The sequence below is a fragment of the Pollachius pollachius genome (assembly GCF_949987615.1).
Source record: "Pollachius pollachius genome assembly, chromosome: 12".
In the NCBI taxonomy this organism is placed as follows: domain Eukaryota; kingdom Metazoa; phylum Chordata; class Actinopteri; order Gadiformes; family Gadidae; genus Pollachius; species Pollachius pollachius.
In genome coordinates, this window is record NC_136945.1 from 8,165,490 (window position 1) to 8,193,048 (window position 27,559).

At 40.6% G+C, this 27,559-nt stretch overlaps 2 protein-coding genes across 4 annotated transcripts in view; both read right to left on the reverse strand.

The window, feature by feature from the left end:
- Window positions 1–18,079, reverse strand: part of kcnab2a (potassium voltage-gated channel subfamily A regulatory beta subunit 2a) — a gene marked incomplete at its 5' end in the record, with an annotated part of 68,534 nt that extends 50,455 nt beyond the window's left edge. For 2 of the 3 annotated variants that reach the window (XM_079747867.1, XM_079747865.1), the window contains one exon: window positions 12,675–12,893. Of the gene's footprint in view, window positions 1–12,674; window positions 12,894–18,005 lie in introns of those variants that run through there. The other variant, XM_079747866.1, reaches the window with a different exon arrangement.
- Window positions 18,080–18,359: 280 nt separating this feature from the next.
- Window positions 18,360–26,169, reverse strand: park7 (parkinson protein 7). The gene is made up of 6 exons (XM_079747868.1): window positions 25,995–26,169; window positions 25,364–25,465; window positions 25,140–25,199; window positions 23,941–24,010; window positions 20,018–20,104; window positions 18,360–18,797 (listed from the first exon to the last, which is right to left on the reverse strand). The coding sequence occupies exons 1-6, from the start codon at window positions 26,082–26,084 to the stop codon at window positions 18,637–18,639; spliced, it is 570 nt and encodes a 189-aa protein (XP_079603994.1). The 5' UTR covers window positions 26,085–26,169; the 3' UTR covers window positions 18,360–18,636.
- Between the last annotated feature and the right edge of the window lie 1,390 nt (window positions 26,170–27,559).

The window sequence follows — 27,559 nt, forward strand, 5'->3', positions numbered from 1 at the left end:
CAACGAGTACCCCACATCATCTCCAGACTACATCCGTAACTTGTAAACAAAATAAGACAATCAGTTATAAAACTGAAAATTCAGCATGTCTTATTTATGAAAGTGCAAAGTACACAGAATTACAGCCACTACGAGCCAGTCTCACAATGAGCTTTCCACAAACGTGGCGTTTTTTAGAGGCGGGTCAAGGTGGAGGGTGGGGGTGTGGCCCTGAGCAGCTTGCGGCCACTGTACCATGCACTCGTGTTTACAGTGGATGTATCGCAAAGGTGAGGCGCACACACTTTTTGGCCATGTTCTGTAAATATTCTAGAACAGTCCGCGTGCTCCAGCGGGAGTCCTGGAAATCTATATCTAAATAATATCATATTATACATGGATATCTATATCATATAATATATATTATCACGGCCAAAAGCTGTGTGCGCTTCCAGACGATATTATTAATCTCAAACGACTGCGTCGGGTTCTCCGACGTCTCTGGTTCTTCCTCTTCCACAACGTGAAGGAGAAGGGGATGGTTGACCGCGATTGTCTCCCACCGGAGCCCCACTGCCCGCTGCCGAGGCGGTGATGCCTCGGCAGAGGGCAGCGGGCTCGGGGCTCCGGCGGGAGACAATCGCGGGCAACAATCCCTTTCTCCTCCATGTCGCGGTTCATGTACTTCAGGGAGTCAAAGCCAAAGTTATTTTCCCCCAATTCCTTCTCAATCATGGCTGAGATAACCCCCACTAAGAGTCTCGTTGTGGAACTACCAGAGACATCAGAGAACCCGATGTGTTATGCACCATAACACGCTTGGCTACCTAGGCGCCAATCAGGGCTGCAGTTTAGTTGTCCCTGAAGAACTCACGTATCTAAGTTCCGCTTTACATTAATTAATTTGCACGCCAGTTTTATTTAATTGTATACGGTGTATTCTCTGTGTAAATCCATGCACCCAACCGTGACGTCCGTACCGATTCGGTTCAATACGAATACATTTATTGTTACACCCCTAACACACACAAACACACATACACACACTAGGGATGGGAAAAATAATTGATTCTTCGATGCATCGCGATTCTCTCTAGAATGATTCCGTCTCGATGCAGATAAATTAATAGATATCAGAATAAAAACAAAATTTAAAATAATTCTGTTCGCCAGAAAGGGATAATTTTAGTAATTTTAAAATTATTTAATTTATTTATTTAATGTATCTTCAGTGTGTATTCGCCAATCTGATTTGTCTTGACACGATTGCGATTCAGCCTACGCATAGCATGCATGCAAATTCAAAGCCAGACACAAGAACTCCTTCTAATTCAAGAGCAGTTTTTTCTTTAATGACATAGAAAAGAAAGATTAGACAGAAAATAAAACTGAAACCTATTTTTTGCATACTTCCATATTGTGTTGTAATGCAAGCTGCATTGAACAATTGCATTGTTCATAGAAAGTCATATTTGTGACAAAAGCTTTCTCTCTAATAAAATATTAGATAAGTTAATTCATCTGTTGATGTCTTTAATGATCATCACAAAAGTAAGAAATGATTAGCAAACTCTGAGTGGCAAACTCAGATGTATATATATATATTTTTGAAAATCATGCATGGAAATGTACATAAAAAAATTGTTTCATCAAGATGCATCAATAATCGCTTTAGAATCGAATCGTTGACCCTTATAATCGTAATCGAATCGTGAGGTGCCAAGAGATTCCCACCTCTAACACACACACACACACACACACACACACACACACACACAAGAATAGGGACATGAAGTATATTAAAGGTGCCGTTTGTAGAATTTAGTGCCATCTAGTGGACAGGCAGAAATGGAAAATAATATGATCAGTGTTTCCCATACATAGACCAATGTGTGGCGCAGCACCACAGAATGAACACAGAGCGCCACAAATTGATTATGCTTCTTTTTTTTTACGTTACGCGATTTTGAAATATAAATATCGTTACGTTCATTCATCTCCGCATAGCACTCTTCATTCGTCATTCTCGTTCACACACACACACACGCACACAGAGACAAGCAGGCATACGTGGTGCGCGGGTACACTACCACTTATTGGATACACCCGCGCATCACTGATACACTGCACTCGCACAGAGAGCGGATTCGCCCGCGCCTCCTCTCAACGCGCCTACAAAGAAAAACCCGAAGCAGCAGGATATTTGCGATTAATGTGAAATGCGGTTATAGTTTATATATATTACGGTGTTAGACCCCCAGCCCGTTGTGCCGGCGATTTGAATTCGCTCTGCAAAAAAAAGGGGGGCACCACACATTGCTACCCGGTCTGTGGGAAACACTGGATCAATTATCAATATTGTTGAATTTGACAATATCCCTTGAAAAGAAGAATCATGTTGTCATTACCTAATTATGAGCCCTTATTATCTATATAGGGAGTAGGTCCTCTCCCGAGAAGCCTTTCATGTTGCACTGCCATGGTTCTACAGTAGCCCAGAACAGACAAACAGCTTAAAGAGAGGATAGGTTTTTTTAAACTCTATAAATGATCGCTATGCTACTTGTGAGCTACGACCTGTCGTTTTACAGACTTAATAACCAAACACAATTTATAAATACATCAAGGAACCTCATCACTTGACACTTGGCAATTCACCGCTGTGGAGGAGGATGACATCATTTTGTAAGTACCTACTGGCCCCTTCCAGGCCAGTATCGGCCACTTCTCCTTTGTTGTCGGAAAGGGAAGGGTGATGGGGGGGTTATTCAGTTGCTTGCAATCTGCAACCTCACTAGATGCCTCACTAGATTCAATCCTACAGTGCACCGCTAATATAGGTCGGATGCCCACCCCGCCTCGCTTTTTGTGTATTTTGTACATCCTCTACGGCTCAAACACCATCGTTTAATTCAGCTGTACTGTTGCCATAATGTGAGTGTACGGTAATTGGTCCCCCGCTTGGCTACCTAGCCAGAAGGAAAATAAACCCTGACCATCGAATTGGCTTGAGGAATAGAAGGAAATCGACAAACTGGAGTTACACAAGATAGAAATGGATTTGATGGAAAATGCTGCACAACATTTCTGATGCTTAATCCACACTTTGATAACCTTTAATAACAAAATGTTAATTGTCTGTTGTCCATCACTTTACTTTTTAGTTTGCTTTTGTTCTAGTTTCATCATATTTCGTTTAAAGTAAGTCTTTTAATCGTCTCAGGTGGACAATCTTTCATACACCAGGCACTGGAAAAGGCAGAGAAACAAAGGGGGAGGTAAACTGCTAGACTACAACCAAACCCTAAGAGACAGTGTATAACTAGTCCATAAGCCCTGTGTGTGCTCGCCTGTTGGAGTGGAGCCTCCACTTCACCACTGCAGAGGTAAGAACCCCACTGCAGCAAAAAACACAGCACGAAGCGGCGTACTGCAGTAGAAAGGAGAAACCTCAGTCTGCCTGTCTGTTTGGGGTGCTTCTCTGCTGTCCAAACCAAAGGCACAAGGACAGATGGAAGACAATATCGGGGTGGTCATGAAAAATAGGGACAACGAGAGAAAAGAGAGAAAATGGTGTTTGAGATGATATACAGATGATATACAGCCACTACTGAATGCAGTAGTGGCTGCCATTCATTCAGTCCTTTAAAGGGTGACCCCCGATGCTGCAAATTGGGCTTTTTGTTTGTTGTTTCGGTGGCTCCTTTTTGTTTTTGTCAGTCAGATCAAGCTCCACTAGATTGTGTTGTATCTTTGAATTGTAGACCTTTTTTTAACTTTGACAAGTGAATAACATCAACATTCATCTCAATTACTACAAAGGTCTAAACCCGATTGTGCATAACCCCAATGTATAACTTTGAGACTATCGAAAAACAAAAAGCATTAGTAGTTTTGAGACCAAATGCTCATAGACCTTTTCCTCACGGCTGTATGACAGTATGACTGCGATGTGAACTGCCCTAACTGAATCATGCAGCCAGCACCAGCAATATGTCCAGAACGGTCTCATGTTCAAAGGACTGGACATTCACGTAACAGGAATTAAGTACAGTGTGTTATTGTATTTCCACCATTAGCCTGACCCTGACATTGCATTCCCCCCTGTTAGTGGAAACCCCCCACTGACAGCAGAGGAGGTACAGCAGGCTAGAGGACCACAACAGTCAGCCAGTCTGCCTGCAGTACTCAGACCTCCTCAGACTCTGCTGCACTGATGCACCAACAGCCACAAACGCAGACATCACAGGCGGCCTTTTGAGGCCGTTCCAAGTCAGCCGCCGAACTGAGCTTTCTGTGGAGTCAGCGCGGGATTCCTCTGAGTCTTGACGGATGGCAGGCAGCCACTGCGGCAGACCACAGCCGTTCGATATGCGCCCTTCTCCTGCTGCAGATATCTATTTATAAAATTGCACTGCCATCTTTTAAGCAAATTATTCAATAATGCACAGTGTCTCTTGCACCGCGTCCCGATGTCATAAGGTACAGCCCGTGCAGTCTGCAGCAATGCAGTGAATCACCCCCCCCCCCAAACCACCGACAGGTTGCTACCGCGCCATTCTGACTGATGCGGTCACGGAGGAGAAAAACAAGGAGCAAGGAGGATGTGGTCCAGAATTCCTAATGACAGCCGGAGCGGTGAGGCAATGAGTGGCTGTGGGCTGTTTGAACAGACTCATAGAGACGGACGCGGAGGAAACAGCAGGTTCAGAGCGCACAGCACACACGCACACACGTGCGTGCGGGCGTGTAACGGCGCAAACTGGAGTTGAGAATGTGGAGAAATGTAAAGTCTGTGCAGAAAGGCTTTTTATGCAGCTGCGTTAGAACTATAACAGAGGAGATGCTTGCGTTCTTATTATATGTTATATCTACATAATCATATATCGAGAGAGAGTGAGCAAGACACACAGACACAGACACAGAAAGAGAAAGACAGAGAAATCTCTTTCTCTGTCTTCTTTGTTTAAACGCTTGTACTAGGAGCGGGGCTGTAAGGCGTTATATATTTGTCAAAGACCTTTACAGTGGTACAGATAATGTCTGCAGTGACATACAAGGTGCCTGATTGAAGTTCTCAGTCAAAACTATTTTCCATCTAAACTTGTTTTTCCCTCCTCAGCACCATTTTACAATGCATTATCACATTAGGCATTTGATGGAAGTGTTGCTCGCCTCTATAGACACAGTGCCAAGCAGATGTGTTTGCACTGAGGTAACACAGATTCCCCTGGTGTAACTGACAACTAACCACGGTTTATTAAAAAGAATATAATAAATACATGAGTGCAAAACATTTAATACTAACTTTGGGAGTAAAATAGCTGAGATAAAGCAGAGGGAAGGGCTTGAGTCTATCTGGCTTCCTCCTTCAGTGGTGTTCATTTGATAGAAAAGACATCCCCAAAAGAATAACCACCAACCAATCTGTCCAACTGACCAACTGCGTTTACCCAGTCAGACGATCCCTCACTTGTACCAACATCCTCCATAACCTACCCCCGATTGGATGCTATAATAAGAAGAAATAAAGACTGCGATTGTAAAAAGTTAGCAAAAAAAAAGGCTTCCATCAATCCGATTAGACTTCCCACCATAACACAATAGATGACTTAACTTTTTACTGCTAATGACCCGAGTTAGCTCACTGAGTTGAAGAGTTCAGTTGAATACATTAGATTGGGATCAAACTGGCAATTATACAGCGGCTGAGATTAAAATCCAAACTTAAACCTTCCTCTTTACTCTCTCATTTGGCTCCAAGGATGTCCCTCAGCTCTCTTTACAGCACAATCGACTTAACCAGCACTAGCCTATTCCTGAAGCCAACAGTCACTCGATTAGAGGTTTCCTATACGTTGCCTGTCCACCCTGTCCAACCATAATGCCTTCTATGTTTTAGTGGGTTGCTGTAATCGTGCCTGGACACCAGTGTCCACCCCACTAATTACTAACCCCCATCGCTATGAACCAATCGGCCAATACAAGTCTGATTTGTTGTTGTTTTTTTCCTCCAAACCAACCCTAGAAGGAGGGATTACTCACTCAGTGTTTATTCTTAAGGTTTCTTTCTTGCCCTTTGGGGGTTAGGGTTAGGGGGTGTCATACATATTTGGCCTACAAAGCCCTTTGAGAAGGACTGTGATAAAAGGCTATACAAATAACATTGACTTGGCATAACATGGCACAGGACAGTAAATTAATTCAGGATCTGACCACACCTAAAACAAGTGAATTTGAGGAGGCATCTTGGGAGAGCTATAATGTAAACAACAATGTGCTCCATGTAATTGGGGCATTAATGTACGAGCACAACCAGAACCATCTCAAACTGCTTGTATCTCAGGGCACATTTAAGTGTTAGATATTGGTAAAACATTTAACAGAATGTGAGTGACACCGCTCCGGGCCTAGCATGCACAAAGCAGAAAATGGGTCTTCCACGGCGCTGGCTTGCATGCATTGTGTCCAAGACAATCATGGCTGCACACATCTCTTAGTGTGTGCACAGAGCGAGACTGTGCCACAGGGGGCCCTAAGGCATGAGGGGTGAGCATGTTGTTTATCCATGTCCACGTGCATGCCATGGAATCGAATGGGTGGCGTGTGCCTCTGTTCTTCACACTTTGCAGTGTGGAAGGGTGGTGGGGAAGCCACCCTATAACCCTTTTGAACTATGCCATCTCACTCATCTTGCTCAATGATTCACATATTTGACCAACTTTCTCCTGAGCTCATCTCTCCCACAAAACACATAAATATAAACACATATAAACAATGTTAATACCGATTTTGATGCATTGCATCTTCAATACACATCAATTGTTTTTGCTTGCATTACATACCATTTACTACATTTAAATATTAATACACACTCTCCCATACACAAACACACGCAACTCAGCTACGTCTTTTGCGTGCGGGAAAACTTGAAAAATATGCTTCAAACCACCCTGCATGCAGCAGTAATGTGTCTTGTATCCTACAATGAACTAGACACACAGAATGTGTTGATGATTGCATTTGTTAACATGGACACCTAAAATAAACAGGGAAAAAACACACTTTGCAGCAGTAATGTAACAAGGTGTGTTTCAACCCTTATGTCTACCCATAGGTAGATGTAATGGACAATCATTGTTGTAGTGTGAGATTGTTTTGGACAGCTTATTTTTGTTCTGGTGCAACCATACTAAAATGATTGCAGGGTTTCCCTATGCCTTGCGGTCAGAACGACAACATGCCATCTATACAGTTACAGCAACCTGGGAACATGGCAAAGGTGAAAGCAGGGAAATGCGGTAAAAGGTAAGAGGGAAAGAGGGAAGATTGGCTGTCATCTGCCTTCTGTACGGGCCCTCCATTATTACGCCTCTGTGTGATTGGCCACCGTTTACATGGAAGAACATGAGTGCTGTGTCAAATAAGCATAGCATTTGTGTTCATCATTGGTTCCATTTTAGCCACACTAAAAAGAGTCCCAGGCGATGATCTATGATTGGCATCTTACTTCCATTGTAAACATGGATAAGTAGCTCACGTCAGTGCTGGTGAATTCAAAGGTCACTGGCCAATGTAATTAACAGAGGAGAGTGTTTATCGGATCTTTTGGAAAGCGGAGCAAAGCTTTCAAACATGATGAGGACAACAGGACTAGCAGTTCTCTGTGGCTGTCACTGCATCACATGAAAGCTGGTTTGTATTCTGCAGCTTTGGAAATCAGTGAGAAGTGCGACTTTAATTGAGGGGATTTTCATGAAGCTGCAGTGTGGCCAATATTCATACATTCTGTTTCATAACCGCTGATTTTCTTAGTGCAAATATTTACCCAGAGAAAGTTTGGTGATCACAGACCCTATGTTTAATGTTTTGTGGTACTCATTCTCAATTGTACAAAGTCATATTTTTTCTACTTTTTTCTAATATACAATTTCCAGGATTGGCTATTTCTACATATATGTCCAATTTTGAGATGTTATGGCAATGACAAGAATAACAGGTTACGGCCGTCTTAAGGTGTATTCTGTTTCCACTTTCAAGACGTTTCTTTGTTTTCGTCAGGAGGTCTGTTTCCCTGTGTCATTAATCCCAAACTGCCCTTCAACCATAAATACCCTTTCCTGTGTTGCGACTGAAGCATATTGCATGAAGCATATTTATAATGAATGAAGGAATCACATGGCTGTAATTTAATGATTATATAGGTATATTTAAAAGGTGAGGATATGTCAAATGTAGTATTTTCATAGACCAGTTGTAATTAAGTGTCCTAGAATAAAGTTATTCTAGCATAAGAATATTTATCTCACAGTCAAGCTATTCTTTCACAAGAAAGTAAGCAATGTTTCCCAAATGTTTTTTCATCATACTTGGGAAAATATAAAGGAAAGTCTAACTAGCCAAATATAAATTTTCTTATGTTTTCATAAAAATTATAGACAACAATATAGTGGTTGTACCGTAAACTATTCACTGAGAGCAAAGACATTGTTGTGTTTTTTTCCCTCTGAGATTGTGTTGTCCCGTCCTGTCACATGTCGATTGTGCCTGTACATGTGTGTAGTCCTCAGGGACTACACACATGACCTTGATGAAGCCATCCCCTAATTAGAGTATTTAGCTATAAAAAATCTCTCCAAAGATAACATGTAAGTATGCACTGCAGCACTCTGTTCAGCCCGCTACATGTCTCAGTTATCTTCACACATCTTTCTTTGGTTCCACTAAGAGCCGGTCTCTGTCCCCTTGCTCGGCAGCTCATCGGCCTCGCATTTCTTAACATTCTGCATTTCCTCTTCCTGTGTCACCTTCCCTTGCTCCCCTACGTGATCAGTCTGCCTGCCCTATCGTCTTAGGTTACCGCAGCAAAAACACTTTCTACCAAAAAAACACCCAAGCAGATATATTAAAGGCTAGCATAACTGTTAACAACTGAAGTCTTCCTAAATATGTACAGACTTACTTGGGTCTACCGTAACCCAAAGTTCACAACCTTTAAAAGGCTAAATCATGTCAAACGCTTTTGCTAAGTATGAAAAGGTTAGTTTGCATATTTGTTTTTTTCACATTCTGTGATCCTTTACAGGGAGACAAAAACGTGGTCTCATTGCTGTTACCCCAGGAAGGTTCATAAAGGTGAAAGCTGAATAAAGTACAATTGGTCTATGAAGGATTCCTGACTTACTTCTTCTCCAAACAGTTGGGAGAGATGGGACAGATGGGAGTTTGAGACAATATACAACTGACAGCCTCTGCGTAAGACTTTGAAACCACTTGGCTGGGTCTATTTGAGGCTAACCTATAGAGGCAGGCAGTAGCCTTGTTTGAGCAGTAGTCTGGTGAAGCCCACATGTGCCATGTCCAACTGGATGCCCTGGAGCAGAGCAGACATAGCTCCGATCAGGCCATGAGATGAGTGTGGGTAAATGAGTAGGCAGTGACACCGTCACAGGCATCTGACCTTTTTACACTCGGATGAACGACTAGAACGGCATGCAAACCCCATTTAGTCAACTGCTTCTCACTAAGCACAAACCGAAAGTGAACCAACGCTGTATTGCAATATTCGTGAATTGCTCCTGGATAGCTAGGTGCACGTGAACATAGCACTAGGTTGGGTAATCGTTCCCTTCGTATATAGTCAGCAGGAAAAGGGGTCAATCACAGCATCATGTTCCCTTTAACATCACTACTAACTATCGTTAATATCACAGGTCACTGGTGTGAATGAAGAAACAAACACCTGTAATTCTCATTCATCCTAGATACGTAGTGAATTATATTAAAATGAGTGCGTACACACAATGCTGTTTCAGGCACGTATTTCAGTGACGTGATTCGTGATACAGGAATACGTAGCTTGAAGTCAGTATGACATTTTTTCTCTCTAGCTACGTCGAGAGGAAGGAAAAAGCTAATTAACAATAACAAGGCCCACAGTGATCCAGTAATGCCCAATGAAACCCCAAAGGCTGCTGGCTTTGGGAAAAGATGGAGTCACATTCACAATGCTGGCGTGTTGTTAATTAATGGACCTACACCTAGTAAACATACAACATAAAGTGAGCCTAGTTGGATGGAATAATGAGGAGGCCAGAAATCTGCTAAAGGCCACATCTGATCATGTGATGGACCATTACAGGCCTGTGGAAACCTTCGATTGACATGACAGGGACTTCATTAACACACACTTATCACGTTAACATTTCAACCACACCCTTATCACGTTAAAATTACAACCACACCAGCTGTACAGCAATGTCTATGAGAGCACCGGACATTAAGGACAACCAGCAAACACAGCTTAGGAAATAGTGCTGACGTACAGCCAACAATACCAATCTTAACCAAAATATATTCAACCACCAAGGTTGTAAATTGATGATGATATTTGCTCATGATGCCTTTGCAGGGTTTGAGTTTAACATTACAAAACCAACATCAAACACCACTTGATGGAGCTGTTGTCAGTGCTGTTTATTTGTTATGCAATTCCCTCATAAATAAAGTCATTAATAGGCAGCCCTGTGTCAGGCATGGTGCACCCTTGCTTCATCCGACCAATAGCAGCGACCAGGTACTGTAGTGCCTGTTCACAAATGGCTCTGTCCCAAAAAGCCATCTGTTTGTCTCTAAAAGCTGTTAGTGGTGTGGGCCTCCGCCAATATGTCCTTTGAATATTAATTTCATGATTACTCCGTGTGGGCATTGTCATTTGTATAACATTATAAGTACAGACAAGCTAGGGTAGTATGCAAAATAGGATTATGCATTCATCTTATATTTGTGGCTATATTTATATTCCCGTTTGCTTGCCTATCGTTACCATTTGTTCGATTTTTAATTATTTATCCTAATCGCACATAAGAATAGCAGGAATCATCTATTTTTTAACTGCATGATTTAAAAAATAGTAAATTATAGATAACCTAAATCTATCATTTACTTCAGATATAGTATTGAATTTGTAAAAAGCACTAATGGACCTTTGTCTTTGAACTCCTATGTCTCAATTCTACCTGTTGGCCTCCTTAACAATGGATTCCTGCTCAATATTGCCTTTTAATATAAATAAATATATAATACTGACTAAATCAGTCAAGATATTTTGGATAATCACTCAGTTATATTACAGTTATGTCAAATAACCGCAATTCGTCCCAGCCTTACACAATGTGTGACAATTGTCCTGCAATGCAGACATTCTGAGAATGGATAAACATATTCATCAGAGGAATGTTTATCCTTTAAAGCGAGAGATGTATGTCATGGTAGTGTGTCTGAAATGCGATGGTGGTTCTAAAGCCCAAAAGTTTAAAAAGAAAGGGTTATGCTTGCTACCTGGTGTGACATTAGCAGAATAGTTGGTGTATTGGCTCAACAGAACATACAGTGCATTTTTATTCATCATCAGTAAAGTCTTTATTTTAGTGATGGGGAAGATTTCCCAATACCATATGATATGGACCACATTAATGGTGCTCATTTCAGTTGCCAAAGTTTATGAATATGAATACCAGATGTATGCGTTGCTTGAATTCCCTTATGAAAGGATGAACATATAGCAATTTAATGTGTTTCTTTTGTCCACACAACACAAGCAGGGGAGTGGCCTGCCATATGCTTCATATGCGGAGGATTGCGAGATGACATAATATGTGCATTTTAGGCCAAGTTTACCGAAAGAAAGGAACTTCCTTTAAAAAGTGCATACAATGATCTTAAGGGAGGGCGAAGTATGTTTGCAGAACCACACTAATGAAGACTTACTGGCACTGAAATCCCCAATTCTCCTTGCTATTGCTGCTTGTGCTAGAAAAATCAACAGCTTACAATACTGCACCAAATCCAACCCCTGCAGCCGGGCTCTCCTGTTCCCTCTCCTCAGTGTTGGACCAGAGCCACTGGGCAGGCGAGCAAAACAAGACCTGCGCTCACACCTTTTTAACATATCGTCGCCCAGGCACAGCTACCTGCCACAACCTTTCAGCTACATACATCACAACACTGCGGCTCCCTGCATCACCCCCCCTCTGCACCTCACCGCTCCGCCACTGCAACAGATGAGTACTGCTGCAACATCGGTAGGCCAGGTGAACTACTCAAAGCTGTGTGTGTGTGTGTGTGTGTGTGTGTGTGTGTGTGTGTGTGTGTGTGTGTGTGTGCGCGCACACTTGCCTACTTCCAACAAAGCTATTTTAAGGTGCGTCTGTATAAACCCTGACGGCCTGGCTACTAGTCCCTGTGAGCAATTTAAGAGGACAGAAACCATGCATAAAACATGACATACATGCAGACACAGAGAGGGAAAGATCAGGACCAAGAGGGAAGACGGTCAATGACAGATCAGAAGAGAGCGATACAGGGACCGAGTGCATCACACATTCCAGTATAATAAGGTATGCAAAGATGGTTCTCAATGCAGCAGTAGAAGCATCCAGCATATTGACAGTGTGAGAGAGCAAAGGGGGAGAGATAGAAAGAGAGATAAAGCAGTGTACATCATGTAGACCGCTGTTTACAGTGCTATACACTCATACGGAGATAGCATGACATCTGCTCGCCTACGACGCAAACATATGCCCACATAACATTTCTACCTTCATCAGCAGAGGCGGTTAGGAGAGCGAGAGAAACAGAGGCAGATGCTAAAAGACAGGAAGCCGCTGTGCCATTGAGATCTTTCAAACACCCACCTCAGTCTACCGTCTATCCTGACGCAGGGACCCCGCTGAAGGGCTCGAGCGGAGGGAGGCTGTGACAGAAGAGGAGCAGAAATTCCAAAAGGAGAAGAGAACGGGGGAGCAGGGAGAGAGAGCAAGAGAGAGAAGAGAAGAGAGCGAGAGAATGAAACCGGACTAGAAAATGACTTCTCCGTTCTCTGAAATCGGGTGTTTCTACAACGGTGTGCCCATGTGAGATGAGCATGTGTGTCTGATGTGAGGCATGTGAGAGCGATAAGGGCGGACGGAAGGACAGATGGATAGAGAGAGAGATATAGACAAATAAGAAAGGAGAGAGAGAGAGAGAGAGAGAGAGAGAGAGAGAGAGAGAGAGAGAGAGAGAGAGAGAGAGAGAGAGAGAGAGAGAGAGAGAGAGAGAGAAGGGGGGATAGGGAGCAGGGAGGACGGAAGAAAGAATGAAAGTGGTACGGTGAGGGAGAGAGCGAATGAGCGTGTGAGCCCGATAGAGTCGCTATGGGGAGCAGAAGCATTAAAGGAAGTGCCCCTCCCTCTAGTTGCCTCACTCGCGCACACACACACACACACACACACACACACAATTTCTCTCTCTCTCCCCATCACACACACACACAAACCATCCCCTTTGCCCTGTCAGCACTCGAGTAAGCAAGCATTTGGGGGGAACAGAGGAGTAAGCTAAAAAATAAGAGAACGATGTAAGGAGGAAAGAAAAGCATGCTTTTATTAAGATATCCACAATTAAACTATGGCTCAAAACATGACTATACACTTTACAGTGCAGTTTGCTGACTGTTGACTGGTTTCCATACAGTGGACCGCATCAACTTCTGGTAACACAAGCTGAAGGGGAGGTGCAGCATGCTAAGCAATCACTTTAAAGACACACCAGAGCAGGATGGAGATATTTGCTGTCCATGACACAAAATGCCTTATCTCTATGCAAAGATGTCAAATATGAAGCTTTTTTGTGCTCAAAAAAGGCTAACTACAGTGTAATGCAATGGCTTTATTGCAAATAGGCAATGTTATTTCACCATGGAGATAGAAGTTAGATACAACATTTCACTCTTTTCAATTAAAAATAAACTGATTTGGGCAGAAAGATATGATATGAGGGTGAATGAGAACGATGCTTCAGAACCGAGGTTTCAATTTGCCAATGATCCAAATGTTAGCCAATTATACCAAACCTGTATGTTAGATAATTCACAGTATTGTTTGAGTCCGGTTGTTTACCAACATGTTAACTCAGGAAGGAAGGAAAAACATTTGTAAGCTTTTATCTTAAAATAATTTGTTCGATTTTATTAGGAACTGAACATATGGTTCAGCGCACTTTCCTCTGTAAATGTGTTAATGAATTCCACCTATAGCAACCACATTTATAGATCGGATCCCCAATCCACATGGCAAAAGAACAACTGAACAACCTCTTCCTAACAACTTGAATGATACACGTGCTATTAATGCAGATGTGCAAAAGTATCACAGCCTACAGCCGTCAGCCACATTGTTGCACATTGTTTAAATTAATTGGACTATGTTATCATGGCACCACAGGCAAATTATCAGCACTGTTTAAAGATGGCCAACACTCGTGAGGGAAGTCATCCGCAATGCAATTGTTGCAGATTGCTAAGTGCACGCACAATGCAAAATGCCTCTATGTACTATCATAGGTGTCTGCTGCATGCGTGCAACGTCATGCCTGAGCATCCTAAGCATCACAATGATGTTGTTAACCGCTTAGAGACTCGACAGAGTGTTTGCCCTCCACTCGTACTGCTAGACAGGTTAAAAGGCATAACGCGGCATCCATTAGTGTCGGTGTCAGACTGTATTAATGGAACCAAGAGGCAATTCCATTATCTGTCTGCAACCATAAATTATGTTCAGAGTGAAACCCAGTATATGAAATGTAAATGGTTAATACTGTCAGAAAATGCTTGATATACTCGTCATAAAGAACATTCAAACTGTGATCGTTTAGACTTCCGCTCATGAAATTATACCACCACTGATATAGTGTTCTGTATGGCCATATGCTGTCTGGATCTGGTCTTCGAGTGTCTTTCTTTCTGGCCAAAGGTTGAAACCCTACGGTCTTTTGAATCCCTTGAGGAGGGACATTAGGCCTGCTACTGCTTCGACATCGCTGCGGAATTATCTGCTGGGATTATCACTCGCAAAGAGAAAGTGACAGGTATTAAGCAAACAAATTAAAAGCTCTGAGGAATTTGTCTATAGCTTCATGTCCAACACAGAAAGCTGCAAAATCCTCGCTGGCCTGCTGACATGGAAGATTAGCCATCAGAGGCTGCTGCAGAGGCAGTCATCAGTCACACCAATAGAAACACGAAAGATTGATGGTATACCACTGCTACTGTATGCTTTCCAAAAGAAACCGGTCAAACCAAGATGTGGGTGAATGCAAGGCCTGTTGTCCTGCCGATTTCTGATGGTCATAATTAGATAACCCTATAATAATAATTAATTATATAATATATATATAATATATATTGTATAGAAATAACTTTGAGTGCACAGGCAAAAAGATACAGATATATAGAATTATTTATTTTTCATCACATTCTGGCAAGGTTTTTGATGCTGGTGATAAATCGTTTTCTTCCTCAGCAAATCTCCACAGACCAACATTCTCCACAGTCATCAATTGTACAGGTAAATGGGTCAGCGTTTTGAAGCCAAGACATTTTGGATAATATATAAATAGCCTACACTGAACAACAAACTACAATAGTGGCCACAGGTGCTCTCTATCCACTCTGCTGCATTGAGGATATAATTTAAGCCCATAATTTATCTCAGTGTTGATCAGTGTACCAGAAGTGATTGTTCATCATAGAAAGAACTGGAGCAGAAAACACCTTAATGAGAACAAAATGAAAAGGACTCCACACACAAACTTCTCAAAACATAATGCTGAATAACTCACAGTGTCATTACAAGAGCAATACACCCATCTTAGGACTGACAAAGATGAGTGCAAAACTGGATGACAGGGTTCAACATTTCTCATTACCCTGACAATTGGTAACGCTCCAGTTATAAGACTAATGGATTTCTGCAATTACCGAGCACCATCCTCTGACGGGAACACCAGGAATGATTCTCCAGATGCACATGCCATTGCCTAAAAGCAATCAAACTCACCACTTAATTATCCAGGTTATCTGGTCATTTCTCCAGAGATACTTTCACGTCAACACAGTGCTAATCCTGAGTATTGTCATGTTCATAGGGATGCAAGACTACCACTTTTCAACTACCAGTACTGATTGAAAGTGCTTAACTTAGACGCGCTCCAAAGGCTGGTCCATTCCATAACTTTAACTAAAAGCATATACTAAGCCCAGTTTATTGGGCTCAGTAGAATGAAGGTGCCTCCATGAATTTTAATGCCTCCATGTGGCAAGCAATCTAAAAATTAAAGTCACTCTTCTTGTCTCACACTTTTTAAAACTGTATATTTTACTATAAAGAATATTTCCAGTACGTTTTTTGATACAATTAATGTTGAATCTCTAAATATTATCTAAACGTATATTTTTATACATACATTTCACCAATAACGTTTGGTGTATTTGTAATTATTTAATCATCATTTGGTCCAATTAGTCATCATCCATGATTTTTCCACTGATTGCATCCATAGGCTACTCAGGCGAGCAAGGTTTTTTCCATGCAGCACTAATAGAAGAGATGCAACGTGCATCGATCTAATTGCATCATTAGCCAGTAACAGTGACTCAGTAGAGAAGACTTTACACTCACCCTACCCCGCCCACCACCAACCACCCATCCAGAAATAGTTAGGCAAGCCTAAAGCCCTGTAATGTACAGTCACTCAAGCAGAATCATTCTCACATATTATGTGTGAGAAGGCAAATTGTTAACATTCCAGGAATATCCCGGTGCATGGGGCACTCATTAGACACATGCAATGTGATGCAGATAAAATGCTGCTCAGACAGTTACTGGGAACGTGTACAAGTATTTATGTTTGAACGCATTATAGATTTGAGACATAAGGTAGCCTTGAATTATTTTAAATCCGGTATAGTTCAGTAAACACCACACAAGTTGTCAAAGGCAACCACTAGCCCGATCATCAATGTGAGCAACATAACCATAAGCTCATAACGGAAAAGATCCCCTCTGACGCATCCTGTGTCTTTCAGCCTTGAGGGGTTAGGTTATTAGACCTGCGTTTGTGTCACGGTGAATAAAACCAAATAAATCAAACCTAATTGTCTTTTTGTATTCATGGCTACTCTCTTCTGTGCTTCTTGCTGAGAGTGAGAGATATTCAGAAGATTTATGTGATCTTATTTGAAGAATCCAAATTTGCATTTAATCGAAAATAACCTATTCAGCAACTTCAACTAAAGCAATTGCAAGCTTTTTAAGTTGTGTGATTTGTCAAATGAGCGTTCAGTAAACGCGTCTTTCTCTTGCTGCCTGTTGACAGCGTGTAGACTTGTAACTTGTAAAGGGGATCGTATTGGGAAGTGAACAGTCTGCTCAGGCCTGTATCTATGACGAAATTACTAGTCAGCTTCATCACTAAATCCTGCGATTAGTTTTACCCGTTTCAAATAAAAGACATAACCTTGGTGGGTTCATTCAATAGTCGATCATATCTTGTGAAATGAAAAGAATTTATGTGCATATCAACCTCAAAATAGCGACATCCCGAGTTACCCAGACAGGTGGGCTAGAATACCAGTTACAACATCGTTTCTTATGGTGTTGTTCTGGTGTTGTTGTATTGGTGCATGTTGTTAGTCTGAATCAAGAACACGGACAGCGGCTGATCGAGATGTTCAGCCTCAGATTAATTGGTAGAGTAGGAGCTACACACAACCGGTGAGATGCATAACGCCATGTAATAACTGCTTTGCAGTTACATCGCTCAGTTACATATCGATTTTCCTTTTTGCATCAATTCATTCATACATTGAAAGGATACCGAGCGTTGTTATTGTAGCTAGCTTTGGAGAGACGCAAATGAATACAATCAGAGCAATAAACTCACAACTCGCCGCTAGACGAGCTATGGGTATGCTATCATGCCCCCTTCCACTGTAGCCATGAGGGCATCATGTATTCATGTAAACGAGCCACTGCAGCGTTAAATAACTTGACTAAAACATGTCGTGACATACGAGTAATCGTATTCATGTAGCAAGCTAGGTTACGATCGACCTATGAAATGACAAAATAATCCCGCGTTAACTTGGTATATCGCTCCGTCTCTGCTGATAAACTACTGAGCCCAAACGATTTCTAGACGCTTACCTTTGATGAAATCTTACGGTCGGAACTGGAGAAGCGTACTCGTGCTTGACAGATCCACCACGCGCTGAAACATAGCCCGGCCCTTTTTGCTGCAGACGCGCTGTTATTGGCCATTAATGTTTAATGGCACTCAAACTCAAACTCCGTTATTGGACAAATGAAGTGCCATTTAATTTGTATTGTATTTCCCGCTCTCTGCCAACAGAGTGAAGAGCTGAGAGTGTGGCGATTTCAGCAAGCAGTACATCATTTATTTTTATGTGCCAAACATTTTACATAGAAATTGTCTTACTATTGCATCCATGTGGAAAGTGCCGTTTAATATTAATTTCATGCAAAGGAAAACAACCAGGCTCAAAGCACATAATTGTTTAATGTCATGTATATCTTAAAAATGAAACACTGTAGGAGCTAAAGTGCATTGTCTTTTAGGATTAACCTTTTTTTTATCCTTTATTTTACCAGGAAGGTCCCATTGGGATACAATATCTCTTCTTCCAGGGAGTCCTGGTCAGATGACTATATGAGGATAGTAAAAATCAAATCAGTTATCATATCATATCACTTTAGTCAATCACATTAGTTGACACTGCTGCTTGAAGGTTACTGGCTACCAAGACAAGGGCTATAATCAGTCTTTCAACATAAGTGGTGCTTTGACTTGAGCTACAACCTCAGCCCCCATTAGCTTCTCCACAATGGCTAATGCAAACTCAAAACTGGTTCCTGGACCACGGCTGGTGATGAAATGGCCATCCTTCTGGACACGTGCTTCTGAATACTTGTAGTGGTCTATAGACGGGGAGGAGGAGACAAAAATGTGAAGAGTTTGACCCCTAAATGCAGTTTGAAAGCCTAGAATATAAAATAAATGGGTCAGAATTGGCTGACCCAATTCTGGTACATGCCATTAAAATGTCAGCCTCACCTCCACTATCCTCACTATCAGTATTGGCTTTATTAGAATCTATATGCAATTATTCATATATAAATCGATATAACCCAATACAACGATTATGTATTGGGATACTTCCTAGTTATTATGTATGTGAACTCAACTCCCAGAGTTCCCATGTATCCTGCATATTTAGAAGTCAATGCATTTCATGACAACATATGCTCTGGACATCACCTAAGCAAGTTACATTTCAGTCAACCCTATACATACCTGAAGCAATTACTTCTATAAATATTGGAAGATAGGAATATACTACCGTCATAAAAATGAATACATTTTTGGAGGCATCTAGATGCAAACAAAAAATAAAATGTCGCTTTTTGTACAAAACCAGAAATGTATTCAAATAAAAAAGTTATGTAATAATATTAATAGTCAAACACCTTCAAAAGTATTGCAAAGAGGCATGCAAATTTATGCCCCAATTCTCTCGATTTACTTTATTAATGTTGCCTATTGCATATTTATTCCATGTGTTTGTAGAACTTGCTAACCTTGACCACATTAACTCTATCTGTGGTCATTGTGCAACATGATATAGTTTCTGTATTAATCAGAAATAGGAAAAAGTGCATGGTCATCATGCATAGAGAAATATGTTGTGCCACTCAGTCGCAATAATGGTCGCAATTTGTGGATCACATCTTCAGTGGGTGATTGATTGAGTTAAGAATTTTTCGAACCTTGTTTCTGGCACAGACCCCTGGCCTTCAAATAAAGCTTATGTGTTCATTTTGTTGTTCCAATACTAGTTAATTCAGATGAAGAACTGATTATAAATCAAGAACACATGATCAGCAACAACACAAAAAGAGAAACAACGACATCCTCTGCATTTGCTAATGGGACAAATGTCCTTTTAAATCGAACATTAGCTGGACACATTGTTGCATTACATATGCTTCCTTCTGCAGTGTATAGATATGCTTCACAGGCATGAAACAGCTGTTACAGCACCATCTGCTGCAATACATAGAGAATTGCAACCCAAGCCTTGTCTGCAGGATCCAGTAATAAACTATTAATAGATAGATTGATATGTTTAACATTATACCTCCAGCCATCATCTTGTCTTTCATGGCAGGGTGTGTGGTGACTGTTCTGCCAAAGCCAATTCCATGGGCCAAAAGAGCAGTGGGACCTTGAGAATGGAAAGAGTACAAATTAAAACATCTATGCAAAACTGTATTCATTCATTACAAGTTAAGAAAAAACAAAAAAAACAATAGTCACAGCCATTTTTTAAATGGTGGTGTTGCAACAAAGGTATATTCATATTGCTATCTCTTCCTGGGTTTGAAATACCACGTTCAAAAGTGCCAACAGAACATAATCGAGGCCAGTGACAATGCAAACCACTGTGTTAACTTAGGCAATGCCCTTGCAATGTACTTAGTTCATCAGAATACTCCAAATAGAAAGGTATTGATTACACTCCTTGGCTGCATATCCATGCAGTCTAAAGATTGCACTTTTCTACTGGCATAACAGCAGTCAAAGCCAAGCTAAAAGAGAGATAATGCAGACTGGAACAATGAAAGTGAAACCTGGAAACACCTTAAATCACTATAGTAGACTAGATAGACTAGATATTTGCGGGGCATGAGAAAAATAAGGTATGGATATTATGCTAGTGTTAAACAATTTGTGTAAATTGTTTCTATCCTGCCTTAACATTGGAAATAAACTTGTGTCCACATCAAGGCAGAGTAATAACTGTTGCCAGTTTTGCCCTTGTCAGCCATGTTCATTATACTGTACATCCCTTTGAGGATTGGCATAATTTTCTAGGACACCCTCAACGTCACTCTGCCACATGGGCCCTCTGTCCCCATTGAAATGCCCTTCATGTGTCCTTTAAGTACAAGCTGTCAAATATATATTCCTTGTTGGATAATGGCAGTTATTTAATGGTCTTTATCCAAAAAGCTGACACAGATTAAGCTGTATAGCATTATTCAAAAAAAGTTGGAACACAATACAATGCATTGGTCCGAAAGAAAAATAAAATGAATTCATGGATGGTGTTTCATCATGAATATATTCGGTTGTGAACCTCTATACTGTCATATTGACCTATTCACTTAAAATCCATAATTTAATAGCCTCAGGACAGTTCTGGAAATGTCCAACTCTGGAAGGCCTCATGTATATGATCCCTATGAATGTGAAGTGACTGTTTCATGCAATAGGCAGTTACTGGGCAACGCTTTCCAATGTTACATATCATGCCATTCAATAGAGCAGGAATACCTGGGTGATGTAAGAAAAATACAATGAATCATTGTTGATGAAATACAAAGAATGTATAAATAACATGCATTTCTTGTGCATGTTGTGTATGGAGTTCTGCGCTCTGCTGCTTCGTCAGAACTGACGAAGCGGCAGAGCGCAGAACTCCATACACTCCCTTCAACACAACCATGAATAAAACCAACTAAGTGACAGACTAAGTGGATTCAAAAGTTTGAATTGCAGTATATCAACAAAGTATCAATACATTTAATGAGGAGACATTCATTCATTAAAAGAGAACATGATTAAACAGAGATCTCAGCCTTGGATAAAGAATTATATCTTGGACAGCATTCACTTGAGCGACCAAATCGTAAGTAAGTTTAAAAGAACCAACCTGCCTGTTATTTTTAAAGAGTATAAAACATTTAGAAATAATGTACAGCGAATGGTGGATGAGACGAAAAATGTTTTTTTTAGGTTTAAAATTAAGGAGCATAAAAAGGATCCCAAGAAATTGTGGCCTGACTCTTAGGCCTTTGGAGACGAAAGAGCAAAAAGCAAAAACAAAGTAAAATAGACCTGGATATAAATGGCTCCATATAATATGATGAAAAAATGGTGGCAAATACCTTCAATAGTTTCTTCACAACAATTGCAAGTAACCATTGCAGAAGCTACCCTCTACTTCTGGTGTTTTTAGTGATCCACAGAAGTTGCACAATGAAGAAAAGGGAGTCCAGCCAAACACTTTCTTTCAAACGAGTAACCGAGGAGTTGGTACTAAAAAACTCAAAGGCCTGAATCCTTCCAAGGCTACCGGTTTTGACAACATTCCTACCAAATTTCTCAGGGATGCTGCTGAAAAAAATCATTCCTGTCATAACTCTTATAAATGTATCCATTGGAAATAACCATTTCCCCAATACATTTAAGGTGGCAAGAGTGATACCCTTATATAAAAAGGGGCTCAAATCTGATCCTGGAAATGTCTGCCCCATATCTATCCTGTGTTCAATTTCAAAGATTGTCGAAAGGATCATTTATGGGCAAATAGCTGGGTATTTAGCAGAGCAGAACCTCTTATTTGACTTCCAATCAGGCTTTAGAAAAGTCCATTCCACTGATATCTGTCTGCTCTATCTTACATACTTCATCAGGAAAGAGGTGGATAAGGGGAATTTTTTTTGGCGTCGTGTTAAAAGACCTTCAAAAGGCGTTTGACACAGTATGATATCTTGAACAAACTCAAAGCCCTAGGATTTTCTGATACAGCTCTCCAGTGGGTGAGGTCAAACCTGGTTGGCAGAGAACAGGTGGTGGATGTGGAAGGAACCTTGTCCTCACCACTTAAATTAACATGTGGAGTTCCACAGGGGAGTATTTTAGGTCCTCTCTTCTTTTTTTTATGTGTGAATGATATGCTGACAGCCATAGATTGCAACCTGTTTTTATTTGCAGATGACTCTGCTATTCTAGTCTCCAATAAAGAAAAATCAGAGGTGGAAAGGCTGCTTAGCGTAGAACTCCTTAACCTCAGTGCTTGGTTGACAGATAACAAGCTGTCTCTCCACCTTGGCAAAACAGAGTCAATTATGTTTGGGTCCAGAGACAAACTAAGAAAGTCTTTGGATTTTAGGGTAGTAGTAGGTGCGGTTTAAATTACGGCCAAAGAAGTGGTCACTTACTTAGGCTGTATATTAGACAAGAAATTGTTAGGGGCGTTTATGGCCCAAAGAATTATCTCAAAGGTGAGCCAAAGGACTAAGTTCCTGGCAAGAATATCCAGCCTCTTGGATAGTAACCCTTTGAAAACCCTAGCCGATGCCCTTGTTCAATGCCATTTTGACTATGCCTGTACATCTTGGTACACCGGCACTACTAAAGGCCTCAAAGACAAGCTACAGATCTGTCAAAATAAACTGATCAGAGTGGATCTCAAACTCCATCCCAGAACACATCTTCCTGAACACTTCTCCAGTCTTAGGGGGCGCAGAATGGAGGAGAGAGTTTCCCAATTCAAACTGAAACACAGTTTGAATCTAAGATAAGAGTCTACAAGATAAGAAATAACCTGGCACCCAAGTACCTACAACATTACTTTTCTAAAATTAGTGACACACACAATTACTCCACCAGGGGGAGTTCCACTGATTTCAGGCTCTGCCGTTTTAAGAGCTGTATGGGAAATTACTCTTTCCTATACTCGGCAGCTGTCTTGTGGAATGTCGTACCTTTAAACCTTAAATTGTTGAGCTCCTCCTACTTTCATTTTAAATCTTCAATAAAAAAAATGGTTATGTAACTCATAAACAAAATCAAAAGATCCCTGAAGTACTAGGAATATTGTTCTGTCTGTGTGTCTGCTTGGCTGTCAGGGAACCCTGTTTTATTTATTTTATTACCCTTTTTTCCTCAACGTTGTAGTCCATGTGCTGTGTGTTTGTTCTCCATGTTTTAGACCATGTGTTGTTTCTCCCTTTCCATGTAACCACAATGGAAACAAGCCTTTGGGCTTTATTGTGTTTTTTAATCCTTTTGAACACTTCCGTTAATTGTTGTTCAATAAAGTTTTCAGTCAATCAATCAATCAATCATGTGTAATTAGGTCATGTCAAACATACGATACGACAATGGAGAGAAGTTAAAAAAATTACTTTGACATGTGTTCGTACATGGTTCATACAAGGAGATCGGGCACTGGACCCATAGAAACATTGCTTCCCATCAATCTCACTGTACCTGCACATATGGCTGCAATCAGGCCTTCCCTAGAATCCTGATCCTTCAGCACCTCTTTCACAGCAGCAGACTACAGGAGAGAACAACAGCAATACAACCCCATAACCTTGCAATCCTATAACATTAGATTGCTAATTATACAGTATCTTACAAAAGTGAGTACACCCCTCACATTTTTGTAAATATTTTATTAAATCTATTCATTGGACAACACTGAAGAAATTACACTTTGATACAATATAAAGTAGTCAGTGTACAGCTTGTATAACAGTGTAAATGTATTGTCCATTAATCTCTAAACCGCTGGCACCAAAAGTGAGTACACCCTTAAGGTAAAATGTCCAAATTGGGCCCAAAGTGTTAATATTTTGTGTGGCCACCATTATTTTATATTATTTTATACATGGAGTTCACCAGAGCTTCACAGGTTTCCACTGGAATCCTCATCCACTCGTCCTTGAGGACATCACAGAGCTGATGGATGTTAGAGACCTTGTGCTCCTCCACCTTCCGTTTTAGGATGCTCAATAGGGTTTAGGTCTGGAGGCATGCTCAGCCACCCCAAACACACCTCCAAGACGACCACTGCCTTGCTAAAGAAGCTGACGGTAAACATGATAGACTGGCTGAGCATGCCTCCAGACCTAAACCCTATTGAGCATCCTAAAACGGAAGGTGGAGGAGCGCAAGGTCTCTAACATCCATCAGCTTTGTGATGTCCTCAAGGACGAGTGGATGAGGATTCCAGTGGCAACCTGTGAAGCTCTGGTGAACTCCATGCCCAAGAGGGTTAAGGCAGTGCTGGAAAATAATGGTGGCCACACAAAATATTAACACTTTGGGCCCAATTTGGACATTTTCACTTAAGGGTGTACTCACTTTTGGTGCCAGCGGTTTAGACATTAATGGCTGTGTGTTGAGTTATTTGGAGGGGACAGTACATTTACACTGTTATACAAGCTGTACACTGACTACTTTACATTGTATCAAAGTGTAAATTCTTCAGTGTTGTGCCATGAATTAATTTAATAAAATATTTACAAAAATGTGAGGGGTGTACTCACTTTTGTGAGATACTGTATATTCCAAAACGAAGATAAAAATGAAAGAAAACAAACACAATAATACATGTATTAATAAAATCTTGTGGAAATTGTTTAGAATATAAAATCCAAGAATTAGAAAATGAAAATATTTACCTCTGCCAAATTCTGGGCCCCTGGCATCCCTCCTGGAAGAAGCACGACGTCATAAGGACCCTGAAAGACCATCAATAACATATGTAGGAAACATACTTGCATGTTCAGCACTCAATTTTATGTTCATTAACAATCATGTAATATGATACAATAATATCAAGAATTTCTAAACAATGCTTTCGGCTACTGTTGAGATATTAAATCACTGTGATCGTGGGTTTAACCTGTTTGCTGGCATCTTCCAAGCTTGTATCCGGACAGATGACAACATTTCTACTGCACTGGACTGGCTCTTTCCCCGTTAATCCTGCCAGTGTGACAGAAATCTATAGTAAAAGTAAAAAATCATCACAAAATCATGGTTATGATTATGAGATTATCCTATGGAACATTTAGTATATGTATATAGTGTGCACTGGGTCAAGACGAGTAACTTTTACTTTGAAAAGACGCCACTGTGTTTTGAAGTGACACGACATGGAGCTAGATATTGAACTTTAGCATTTACACCCTATGCAGACATTTGTAGTCGGATGTCATTTGTATTAGTGTCCCATACTCTGATCGTGTTATTATCAATTATATTCATTCATAGAAGAGTTATGTTGCGTTACAAATTTTGAAAACATACGTGTTACTCGTCTACAAAGGCATTTTGGCTTTGCTAACAGTTGCAAGACAAAGTGCACAGGCAGACAATTTTGGATTTGAAAATGACTCCTGTCATATTGGTATGGCGGACTGTAACAAAAAGCAATTGCTATCCGAGTTTAAAACAAGTTGGACATGTACGTTTGACTGTAACTAAAATGAAACCAGTTAGTTAGCGATTTCTGCAGCAGTAACGTTACAAACCCCAGCTCTACGTAGGACGTCCACGGGAATGACCGTTTCCATCTCTTCTGCACCTTTAGAAAGAATTACTAATGCCTTCTTGCATGCCATTGTATATACAATAGATGTGTAGCTGGTTTTGATTAAGGGTCGTAATCTTGGTGCGCAACTTCAAGCAACCACTGCAGTCGCAGTATCCTCGATAACATGGCACTTGCCGTAGGGTTGCCAGACCGGCTATCCCCCTATTTAGGTTCATAATTAATGGTTGCAATTAATGGTTGGTATCCATCCTGCATGTCAAGGAATACTAAATTAAGAAACATTAATTAATGATTTAATTAATTGCATAATTCATAAAAAAGCCAAGAGGATATGTGAGAGAAAATATTAAGGTTACATTTAATTCGAAGGTCAAAGGAAACATACGCAAAATGCCCAATTTAATTTATTGGGCATAAGGATGGTTTTATGTAATCTAATCTTATTATATCATGAACTGGTATGTTGCTACAAGGGCAGGGATAATATACGGTAGGTCTATCTCAGTACTCTGTTGTATATAGAATAATGGGATACATCATACCTTCATTGTTTTGTTTTTCTCCTTTTTTTAGTTTTTACCCATTTATTATACAGCAAATAAAACTCTATAAGGTCGTTAAAGGTATGTCGTTCTTGTTTTTATCTACACATTATAAACAGAGCTAAACAAAAGGCAGGCCAGACAATATAAAGCAAGTGTGGTGATTCTTCCACTAGAGGGGGTAATCAACCCACACATGATGACTGTCAAAGAAAGAGAGGAGAATATATGCTCACCTTTAAAGCTACACGCTAGAATGAATGCCTTCTATGTTGAATGGTTGATAAATGCTCCTGATTAAATTAAAGAATTATTGAAGAATGTAACACAGACTTCCTGATGGACGGACATTTTTTAAACAGAAATTTGATAAATGAAGCAATAACTAAAAGTGAATCAAAGAGACATGCAACAAACAAACGAGAAAAGGGCCATCAAATTCACAAAGTAGGCTATTCTAAGCTCCTTCTGGAAACTTCTAAGTCCAACTTCTAAGTCTAACTCTTAAGGCACTTTGGGGAATCATATTCCGTTATGATTCCCAACCAACGGTCTGGGCTTTAGTGCTAAGGCAGCCGTCCCAGTTAATGTGCATCTGTGAATTCTGGTGCTGAGATTTTCTTTCATATTTGTGCGACAAATGAGAGCCCAGTAAAGTGGCAGATTAGACAAAAAGCGTAGGGGGTGCTGGCAGCAGGTTGTTTATTGCGTGCCTGCGAGTGAATCCAAGAGGCAGCAGTGATTACCAACATATACAGCTGAGGATCAGCACAACCAGACCCACGGTGGCAGGCAAGCTCATTTCCATACATTAATTCACTTATGGAGGTTTTTCCCCCCTGGTTCTTTTTCTGTTTTTTAAATTGTGAAGAGCACCATCAAAAGGAGTTACATGTCGTCAGGATAAGATAAGGGTGACAAAATAAAAACGATGATCTTAAAAAAAAAATCTAATTAAAAATCTAATAATTGGTAAATATTTGAGCCTTCAACATTGGGC